This window comes from Podarcis pityusensis, assembly GCF_964106645.2.
Source record: "Podarcis pityusensis genome assembly, chromosome: 9".
NCBI lineage: Eukaryota > Metazoa > Chordata > Lepidosauria > Squamata > Lacertidae > Podarcis > Podarcis pityusensis.
The window spans coordinates 38607663-38619152 of record NC_138034.1 but is presented as its reverse complement, the minus strand read 5'-3'; the positions used below and the strand labels follow the sequence as shown (position 1 = coordinate 38619152).

The 11490-nt window shown below is 42.4% G+C and overlaps 1 protein-coding gene and 1 long non-coding RNA gene across 2 annotated transcripts in view; both read left to right on the top strand.

Moving 5' to 3' along the window:
* Positions 1–1758: 1758 nt before the first annotated feature.
* The window catches only part of LOC308485552, a 190600-nt gene continuing 180868 nt past the window's right edge, over positions 1759–11490 (top strand). Inside the window, exon 1 of the long non-coding RNA XR_013990605.1 lies at positions 1759–2294. This is a non-coding gene — a long non-coding RNA (uncharacterized lncRNA). The remainder of the gene's footprint in view (positions 2295–11490) is intronic.
* RPS3A (ribosomal protein S3A) lies at positions 6721–10783 on the top strand. Its single transcript, XM_081021416.1, has 6 exons — positions 6721–6873; positions 7769–7872; positions 8275–8462; positions 9262–9470; positions 10216–10325; positions 10625–10783. Exons 1-6 carry the CDS (start codon positions 6812–6814, stop codon positions 10744–10746), a joined length of 795 nt encoding a protein of 264 aa, XP_080877542.1. The 5' UTR covers positions 6721–6811; the 3' UTR covers positions 10747–10783.

Sequence of the window (11490 nt, the reverse complement as noted above, 5' to 3'; positions counted from 1 at the left end):
ATGTGACAACTTTTCCATCCTTAAACCACCTGTAGTGGGTTCTCCACCACGCAGAGTTTCCTGGGTGAAGCACAGTCTGCAAACTTTGAAGGGTAGGATATGTCTTGTGTCCATGCGTAGCCATTTCAAGATCCCTGCTATGCAGCTGTAGCCCCAGACTCCTGGGTCGTTGTGAAACTTGGGGAACCCACTGCTTCTTTTTGCCTGGCAACATGTAACTCATAGCATTCTAACCTTTCTGTTTCTTTCTCTTCTATTTCCTTGATCTTGCTGTCTTTTCTGGCTGCCCAACTTCTACTTAAAAACCTCAAAAGAATGAGAGTCCGTCACATCCCAAGGGAGTCTCTTCCACTGTCAAGCAGCTCTTAGGCTCAGAAGGTTCTTCCTGTCTTGTAACTTGAATCCATTAGTTCAAGTCCTACTCTTTGGAGCAGGAGAAAACAAGCTTGCTCCATCGTCCATGTGACAGCCCTTTAAATATTTGAAGATGGCTATCATAGCTCATCTCAAGTTTCCTCTTTCCCAGGCTAAACATGCCCAACTCCCTCAACTGTTCCTCATTAGGCTTAGTTTGCAGATCCTTGATCATTTTGCTCATCCTCCTCTGCACACGTTGCAACTTGTCAATATTCTTTTTAGATTGTGATGCCCAGAACCAGAAAGAGTACTCCAGGTGTGGTTTGATCAAGGCAAAAATGAGTGCTGACTTTCCTTGACCTGGACACTACATTTCTGAGTAGTATACATGCAGAGACTCAAGCACTGAGTGCTACATGATTACAAAGCTTTGGAGGTATATAAAATACTTGCACTGTTTAGCATTGCAAAGACAAATGCTTTTACATAAGAACACACACTGAACTAATCCACCAAAATCAGTCAGTTAAGCCTTTAAGATGTACCCAGCACAGCATCTAGCTCTTTTTCAAGAAATGTGTGGGAAAAGGAAGCATATATTGTTTGTTAGAAGCTGAGCAAACAGAACTGGAATTCTGATGTTTCATAGCTGTGAATCATCCATTTTTTTAAAGTCAGAGTTTTTTGTTTTTTTTAATGCCTACAGTGCTGACACCCAGTCCAGGTGCATATGCTTAGATCCCACCCAGGAATAAAAATGTCTGCTATGACTGAATGCAGCCAATCCATTTTGGAAAAAGAATGTCTATCCTTCACTCTATTGAACTGTTCTTTTGTTCTAAAGATAAGAATGACGAAAGAATATGTGAATTTGGTTTTGTCATTTGAAAATTCAGAAGACCCCCTATCTAATAAGTATTTTTCTATATAATACTGACATATTATATAGAAAAAATATATATATATTGCAATTACAGTAAGCACAGTGCCACTGTTGGGGTCCCAAATGGTGCTGGGGGTGGGATGGGACTGGTAAGAGGCTGAGTTCTGATTGCATTGCTGAGACTAACATTTGCTTTGACCCACCAGTGTTGCAGTATGTTGTTTTCTGTGGATGTTTCACTTGAACAAGTTTACATTGGAATGTAAGCTTAAAACTCGCATGTATCATGGGTTATACAGTAGGTCTTTCTCGTCCTAAAACAGACCATTAATTTCAGGAAACTCCTTTAAGTACAGCTCACCAACATTTAAAACTTGAACCACACATTATAAAACAAGAAGCATTATTGTGAAGAATTATGGGGATCAAAGGCAGCAAGGAATCTGTTTCTTTGAAATCAACCAAATTCCATTCACATGAGCCATAATGTCTAACACTACTGAAAGTGCTACTACTTCTGAATTTTTACTAGCCAGGTTTTCTCCCCAGTCCTACTGGAAATTCTGGTTCCTCGAGTGATAAAATCTTATCAGATCAGCAACTCAGGCCATTTCTCCCTTCTCTTCAAGTGACATAATTTGAAGCGCTTGGACTAAATGCTGGGTGTCCTTAAGAGATCCAAAATGACACCTTCCTTCCAAGTTACTTAACTTGAAATTTTAATGCAACTGTATGCCAGATATGTAGAATGTGAGTAATGGAAATGGTTTAGGATAGGTATGCTTATGTAAATTTTCTAGGAGCTTAGAAACAATGTTGAAAACCCTGAAAATATTTGCTTTCATGTTCTTATACAAGTAAATTTGTATTGCTTGAAGAACAGGGCTGGAGAACCTTTGGCTCTCTAGACCAGGCTTCCTCAACCTCGGCCCTCCAGATGTTTTGAGACTACAATTCCCATCATCCCTGACCACTGGTCCCGCTAGCTAGGGATCATGGGAGTTGTAGGCCAAAAACATCTGAAGGGCCAAGGTTGAGGAAGCCTGCTCTAGATGTTACTGAACTACAACTCCCATCAGCCCCAGCAACTATGACCAATGCCCAGGGATTAGGAGGGCCATATGTTTCTCACTGATGGCTAAGAGCATCTCCATACAAAGGGCATCCAGATTAGGCTAGGACCCCCCCATACATTACCACATTTATAAAGCCCTTTCTGGGCAACCTAGGGGCATGGGACTAGGCTAGCCTGCATGGCTGCACAACCTGCTTCAAGTGGTCTTTCAACAGGCAGAACCACCACCACCTTTTAATGATCTGAATCCATGCTTTGAAATGCAAGGTAAAAGCCTCAAGTGGAATCAAATACATGGCTAGGATAGAAGGGAAGCTGCAGACATGTTTCCCCCCCCCCATTCATTTATTTGTGTAGAACACTTTTGGGTTGCCCAGCCAACTAAGTCCTCTGGACTGTGTCCAGTTCTGGGCGCCACAATTTAAGGATATTGACAAGCTGGAACGTGTGCAGAGGATAGTCACCAAGATGATAAAACGCCTGGAAATCAATCCTTATGAAGAACAGCTGAGGGCGTTGGTTATGTTTAGCCTGGTAAAAAGGAAACTGAGAGGAGATATGATAGCCATCTTCAAAGGGCTGTCACATGGAAGATGGAGCAAGTTTGTTTTTTTCCTGCTCCAGAGGACAGGACCCGAACTAATGGATTCAAGTTACAGGAAAGGAGATTCTGACTGAACAGAATTTTCTGAAAGTAAGAGGTCTTTGATAGTAGAACAGACTCCCTTGGGAGATTGTAGACTCCCCTTCATTGGAGGTTTTCAAGCAGAGGTTGGATGGTCATCTGCCATGTATGATCTAGTTGAGATTCCTGCATTGCAGGTGGTTAGACTAGATGAGTCCTGGCGTCCCTTCCAACTCTACAGTTCTTTGATTCTATGACATTCAAACCTGAAAAATGTTTTTGAGTTGTATAAGACTATTCATAATGAGGTATGAAAACAATTTATGTGCTTTTCAGTGGGATGTTGTTGTTTAGTCGTTTAATCGTGTCCGACTCTTCGTGACCCCATGGACCAGAGCATGCCAGGCACTCCTGTCTTCCACTTCCTCCCGCAATTTGGTCAAACTCATGTTCGTAGCTTCGAGTGGGATATGGGTAAGTAAAAACAACATAAAAGGGACACAGCTTCACAACTGTAAACTCAATGGAATTAATGCTTAGATTGAGATGGGCCTGCTGTTATAATCCCTCTCCTCCTCCTCCTCCTCCTCCACATTTTACCACCTTGTGTGACCCTTCTGGGAGTATGCGACTCCCGATGGCTTCACTCACAAAGATCAGAGGAACGTGCAGGCCCACTCACCATGGCAAGGTGATGATCCAGCGAGTGAGCGAATAGGGGTTATTACCGTACCTTTTGAATCTTGGATGTAGGAATTTGCAGCAGTGTTTGAAGTGCTACCTAAGGAAATATCTCAACCAACTTTTTGAAAGGGAAAACATTGCACAAGAGTGGTTTTTATTTTACCCCAAACAACCAATTTCTTTGCCAGAAAAACAAATAAAAGCGAGAAAAATGGTTTTCTTCTAAATGTTTCTGGGTTTTTCCAGGCCTTCACATCTCAAAGTATGTGGGCAATGACAACTGAACTGTTCTGTGCATTCAATTGCTCTTCCTATGGTCACATTGTTAAATGTAGTCCATTGATCCTATTTGTAACATACACATTGTCCCTTTTTAAAAAAAGAAGAAGCTGCACCAGCATAGTCTATTGCTGAAAGAGAAAAGAATCCAGATTCTTCAGTACTGCTGTAACTAGTAGTATTACAGTGCAAGTGCTGGGTTTATGGTTTGGCTGTTAAGGGTCCCTGGATTCAGAAAATCTAAGCAACTACAGTCTCCTCTTCTTGGACAAGGTTTTTTGGGTGGTCACAGACCAGACCCAGGCACTTTTGGAGGAAATTGATTTCCTAAATCCATTTCCATCAGGGTTTAGGCCAGTTTTTGGCACAGAAACTGTTTTGGTCATCCTGTATGATGACCTCTGCTGGGAGAGAGACAGGGGAAATGTGTCCCTGTTAATTGTCCGCAACGGGTTTCAATACCATCAGCCATGGTATCCTTCTGGAGCAGCTATCTGAGTTAGGGATGGGCGGCCCCACTTTTCAGTGGTTCAACTCTTACTTAGATGGCTGTTTCCAGAGAGTAATGCTTGGGGAGTACTCTTTGGCCCTGTGGAACCATCAATGTGGAGTTCTTCAGGGTTCAATTTTATCCTCTATGCTGTTTAACATCTACATAAAACAGCTGAATGGGGTTATCTAGAGTTTTGGAGTATGCTGTCAGCAATATGCCCACGACACACAGCTCTACTTCTCTTTTACATCTGCAGGTCTGAAGATGTTTCGGAAACTTCAGCTGATGCAGAATTTGGTGCTAAGGTTGCTGAACAGGGAAATACCGTTTTAGCATATTATACCGATCCTGAACTGATTGCACCAGTTGCCAATTAGTCTGGGCCCAGCTCAAAGTGGTGGTTAAACTACTCACAACTGCAATACCTCAAGGACAAACCTCTCCCCATATGAATTGACCTGGGCCCTGCAGTCATCATTTGAGGCCCTTCTTTGTTTGTTTCCTCTACAAGGGGTTTGGAAGATGGCAACATGAGAACAGGCCTTTTCTGTGGAGGCTCTCTATTTGTGGAATGTTCTTCCCAGGGAGGCTTGCCTGGCACCTTCATTACATATTTTTAGGCACCAGGTTTCTCTTCAATCAGAGAATGTTGTCTGGCTGATCAACAATCTATTTTTTAAAAAAACCCAAAACCAACACTATTGGTTTGTTTTTGTTTGATTATGTATTTTGTATAATCATTTTGTATTTTACTGTTGTGAACTTTTCTGGGGTCTTTGGCAAGCTGAAGGGCAGCATACAAATTTAACAAATAATAGTAATGAAATTAAGAAGACCTATTATCTCGTTAGGAAAAAAAGTTAGAGGAAATGATGTAGTTCCCTTAAGTGACATTTCTCTTGATGTTTTTTAGTTAAATTTTTGTAGGTTTGCAAGCTTCTTGTCACCCTCCACAAAGCATGTGAAGCGGGGAACTTTCTGTACTCGCTTTTCATGTTATAGTAAAGGTAAAGGGTACAGGGACTCCTGACCATTAGGTCCAGTCGTGGCCGACTCTGGGGTTGCGACGCTCATCTCGCTTTATTGGCCGAGGGAGCCAGCGTACAGCTTCCGGGTCATGTGGCCAGCATGACTAAGCCACTTCTGGCGAACCAGAGCAGTGCATAGAAACGCCATTTACCTTCCCGCTGGAGTGGTACCAATGTATCTACTTGCACTTTGACATGTTTTCGAACTGCTAGGTTGGCAGGAGCAGGGACCGAGCAACGGGAGCTCACCCCATCGTGGGGATTCGAACCGCCGACCTTCTGATAGAACCCAGGAAATCAGGATTCTGCATCATCCACCGAGTCAGTGCAAGCAGCATTCCCACTTCAGACAGCAGCCCACCAACTAGTGGAGCAGCAAGCATACTGTACAATGGTACCTCGGGTTAAGTACTTAATTCGTTCTGGAGGTCTGTTCTTAACCTGAAGCACCACTTTAGCTAATGGGGCCTCATGCTGCCGCCAGAACACGATTTCTGTTCTTATCCTGAAGCAAAGTTCTTAACCTGAAGCACTATTTCTGGGTTAGCGGAGTGTGTAACCTGAAGCATATGTAACCTGAAGCGTATGTAACCCGAGGTACCACTGTATTCATCTTCCCTGCTTCCTCCTGCATGTAAACCCTCAATATAATTCTTCAAGAGGGCTTCTGAGGAGCTCAGATTCTAACGACTACTGTAATAACCTTCACTATCAAGGCTTGGCTGACAATGTTCAGCCTTCCCTACTTCATGCTAATGTCCAGCCGCTCTCACCGTACTTTAACCTCCACTCTGTGCAACTCAAAAACAAATATTCAGCTTTGAACAAATGTGAATATTAACGTACATGCCCCTTTCCCTTTGTTATAGCCAAGTTTTTGGCATTTTGCTTTGTAGTTAAAAGCAACACTAAAATACCTTGTGAGAATAATCGAAAGTAGCAGTGTGCCATAAAAACCGCTGACTGTACTACCGAACTTCCCGTGGTGGGCTGTATTTTTTTATAAGAATCTCCTGGTTTTTGCTGGAAAGGAGTTCTGCGAAAAAGCAACTTCGCGGAAGAGATACGGCTGTTTTTCATGGGTGTCGCGTGCATTTACCAGAGATAAATCCTTGATGATTTTCAGTCTGTACCACGTGGAAAAGACATTGCTGATTCAACAAGGGAAAGGCGTCCAGGACGTACTTCCTTAACTCGCTTGAGAGTGCAAAACAGACAACCTACCGCCAGAGGCCGCTGTGACTTCCCGTCGCATGCTGGCTCCTCCGAGACCCTCCGTTTCTCGCGATACGCGCGGAAAGCGGCATTAGATCTCGCGCGAGCCCGGTTCTCGTATAATCTCGCGGGGCGTCGAGTTTCCGGCCTCTTTTTCTCCCGGCGCGGCACTATGGCGGTTGGCAAGAACAAGCGCCTCACCAAAGGAGGCAAGAAAGGTGCCAAGAAGAAAGTGTAAGTCAGGCCGGGGCAGAAGCTTCGGGGTAGCCGGAGCGCGGTCGAGGGGGAGCCGCGGCCCGCAAACGTCGGATGCCTCCGATGTTGGTCGGATTGAGGAGAGTGGTTGGTGGGTGTAGGGAAAGCGCTGCTGACATGGCGGCTCTCTAAGGGAAGCGGGCGGGCCGGGGAGCGCGCGGGAATCGTTCTAGAACGGGCACGTGCGAGTTCCCCAGGGGCGGGGAGGGGCAGGGCTGCAGATCTCGTGCCTGGAGCCCCGATTTGGGGGGCCTGAGTTGGGGGCCCCGTCCGGCCTTTCCCTCCTAGTAATTGTCGGGCCCAGTTAAGCGTGCACCCTGCTATAAGCAGAGCTTTGAAATAAAATGGGGAGTTTCAAAGAAGCATCTTGGGGCATCTATCACGTTCTGGCGATCATTTTGCCTGGTGGCTCCAAAGCTCAGGTAGTGTAGTTCAGGGATGTAAAGTGGCAGTTGACTAACGCTGCTAGCCTCACCTGACTTTTCCTTTAATTGAGCTTGCTTTTGGGTAGACACGGATAGGACTGTGCTGTAAATTCAGCACCGTTTACGCCTTTCTTGATATAACTTAGAAGGATGAAAAGCAGAGTTTTTGGCATCAGGACTTGCTTGCAGGCCCAGTTCAGGCAGCGTAGATGGGTGAAAACTGCATAAAATATTAACTTTGGTGTTTTGCTGGGATATCAAGGGAGTCACATGCAGAAGGTGAAGACTTCCCTGAAACCCTGGAGATGTGTTGCTGAGTATAGATAATGCTAGATGGACCCAGAAAACTTTATTCTGTATAAGACATATATCTTCCTGTATTCCAAATGTTTCTGGAATTATAGGAAGTTGCAGGTCTGACAAAGCTTTTCTCTTTTCCTGGAAATCAGGGTTGATCCCTTTTCAAAGAAGGACTGGTATGATGTCAAGGCCCCAGCAATGTTCAATATTCGAAACATTGGGAAGACATTGGTCACCAGGACTCAGGGAACAAGTAAGTTACCTAGATAGAAAACTGCTACATAATTTTGAAAAAAGATTTATTCTAAGGCTTGCTAGGTAAAAATATGCTGAGTTGATAGGTGCTACTACTTATTTATAAACTAATTGTTGTATGTGCCATGTTTCAACTCTAAAAGCAAGGCCTCAAACCTTCTAATTTTAACTGCAGAGATGTTGAATTCTTATCTGCCTTGGGAGTTTTGTGAAATGCAAAGCAAAAGAATTCAAAACTGCTTGAAAGTGTCTATAGGGCAGTTTGTTTGGAAAGCTTGCACTCCTGTGCATATTCCCTGGAGGAAATAAATTGGCAAAACACTTTCGTTTCTAGCTATTACATTAACAGTTTATTATGAGTCTGCATGAAAGACGCATTAACATTATTTTGTGTTTTTAGAAATTGCCTCAGATGGACTTAAGGGTCGAGTATTTGAAGTAAGTCTTGCTGACCTGCAGAATGACGAAGTTGCCTTCCGTAAATTCAAACTGATTACAGAAGATGTGCAAGGGAAAAACTGTCTGACAAACTTTCATGGAATGGATCTCACACGTGACAAAATGTGTTCGATGGTCAAAAAATGGCAGGTTAGTAATATTTGCATGTAATTGTGCTAATCTGTAAATGCTGCACTTCATTGCTGTTGCAGGGTGGTGGAAATCTTAGGTACTGGATAATCCTCTCTTAGCATCACAGGATCAACTTGCCCCATTGCTGGTTCCAGTTCTATGCTCTCACCTTGAATATTCTCCCCACACTCCCCTTTCTCAAGGGGAGAAAATTGGTTTTTTGTTGGAACTATAAAAGCAGATTTGTTTAAAAAAGTCCGACTGGATAGTGAATAAAGATTTCACAGCATACCCACAATGCCAAATTCATATTTGAAATTTTATAATCATGAAAGATTGCTAGCTAACTGGGTAACACTCGAAATTTACCAGGCACATCTTGCACCTGGCTATTGGCCTCTTGCAACCAAGTGAAGGTGCCCAGGCGCCAGGTTGGCGCCTGATGTTTCCACCATCTGGAGGTGCATGCCTGGGGATCCATGGAACTTTACTTTTCACACACTAGCAATACACCCTGTAGTTATATTTTATCTGCACAATCAGAATGAATTTCAATTTCAAGAACCAAAGTTGTCTTGAAAAATGTGACTTTTGAGCTGTCTGGATCAAAAATGAAAACCAGGCATTCCGTTTCTAACTGGGTATGGGGGCCTTGATTAGTAGATGTGGCTGCTTGGATGACTGTGTTGATATAATCCTTCCTTTGTTGCACTGAGCATTGAACACCTGATCTTTTTGCTTGCTCCAAGATTTATAGTAGACACTTTTACTCAAGTACATTATTTGGGTATATTGAACAACTGTTAATTTTTTCCAGACAATGATTGAGGCCCATGTGGATGTGAAAACTACAGATGGATATCTTCTACGCCTTTTCTGTGTTGGCTTCACCAAGAAGCGAACTAACCAGATTCGCAAGACTTCCTATGCCCAACACCAGCAAGTCCGCCAAATCCGCAAGAAGATGGTGGAAATCATGACACGAGAAGTGCAGACAAATGACCTGAAAGAAGTTGTCAATAAACTGTAGGTTAAAATTTGTGTCCCATGTTTAGGAAGGCAGTTTTTATTCCATCTAGCTTTAATTTTCATAGCAGTGTATATAAATATTCCAGCAGATTTTAGCTGTTCCAGGCCAACCGTTAATACCCATTTCCATACAGCACAGTCCTGTCAGCTTCAGTTTATGGTGGGAGAGTTGTTCTGTCAGCTCCTCTGTATTACGAAAACAATATTCTTAGTACTCATTCGTTGTATCTTAATACTTGTTTTATCCAAATAATTTATCAAATTTTATCCAAAATTTTCCAAATTTTAGGCAAATATATTGAATTTTCTTGAATTGTTTGCTAGTCACGTGTAGCAATCTCATGTGTTTGTGATGGGGTTTCAGTGAGACAGGCACCATAAAATTCCTTGGTAGATTTACCGTTGTGGAGGTATGTTACAGTGTGACTTTGCTCCTTGAGATCTTTCTGACAAATTCATGGAGCATAATTCTGCCAATGTGCCAATCAGGATGGCTATGCACTGCCTCCATAATCAGAGGCAGTTAAGTTTTTGGCTCAAATGTGGAGTCACAGGTTCAGTTGCAATCCTTTTTTTATCATTGTGGTGCAGAGTCAGTGGAGGAGAACTGTCATCTCCATTCAGGCTCCAGCAATAATGGCTGCTTTCTGGGATATGCAATGGTACTACTTTGGGGGGGTTTTCAATACTGTGATTCTTAATTTGAACCTAATAAGTCAAACTTTATTTCCTGTCATTCTAGCATCCCAGACAGCATTGGGAAAGACATAGAAAAAGCGTGTCAGTCCATCTATCCCCTTCATGATGTCTATGTTCGTAAAGTCAAGATGCTTAAGAAGCCCAAGTTTGAGTGTAAGCATTTTGGTATCTTATCTAAAGAATATTTTTTGCTATATTCATTGGTTGGGAATGAATGATGACCATTTGTTTCGGTCCCAGATGAAGCAATGATTACTATTTTCAAATTCTGACATTCCCATAAATCATAAAAGGTGAAGTCTTGATTGTGTTCAAAAAGTGTATTGAGCAGCCAAGCAGTTTAATTTTAAACATGGCTTCATTCTTTAGAAGCACTTTGTTAACTTTAAATGTAGAATCTTAGCATAAAATTGTCTCTGTGTTAATTCAGACTGTTGCATTATTCTTTGCAGTGGGCAAGCTGATGGAGCTGCATGGTGAAGGTGGTGGTGCTGGAAAGCCATCAGGTGATGAAACTGGTGCCAAGGTAGAGCGAGCTGATGGGTATGAGCCCCCTGTGCAAGAGTCTGTCTAAAATCAGATACAAAAATAAAAAAAAGATTTAATATAAATGGCATGGTTATGGGCTTTGTGTCTTTTTCTTTTTTATAAACACAGTTGGCCGTTATACTTCAAGGTATAGACGATGGGGTGCAGATATTAGAGTGATTTGTAGGTAGGAGTAGTTGAACAAAGTGACTATGGTTGAGTAAGATAATTAAAGCCACTTGAAGAAAAATGCGTGCACAGCTATTCAGTGTTTGCTTCTCTATCTAGAAAGCATGTTGTCAATTAATACTTGAGACATTGAAGATTCTAAAGGCAGTAAGTTGAGTTGTAGTTCCCATTCAAGTTAGTTTCGTCTGGATCACCAAACTAGTTGGTAAGAAAATATGGACGTTAACAAGTTGAATTGTGAACTGTCAATCAAATGCTGATATAAAGGGTTGCAGTGTATGTTAAGAACCAGTGTGCAATTTCTACTTAATATTTGATGTATTTGAAATTCCTACCCTACACCTTGGGCAAATAGTCTGCGAATCAAGCCACTTTCAGCAAAGTAAACTTTCAGAAATTACTATTAGTATTGTTAATACCCCACTCATCTGACTGGGTTGCCCCAGGCAATCTGGGTGGCTTTGAACAAAATATATATAGGTTGAGCTCAGGTAGTAACTTAAACAAACTCAATTACTCTTCAAGTGATTTTGCTTGTTATCTACACAGAGAGGCAGACATTCTGTCACTTGTATGTAAGCATATAAAGTTTTTTTTGCAA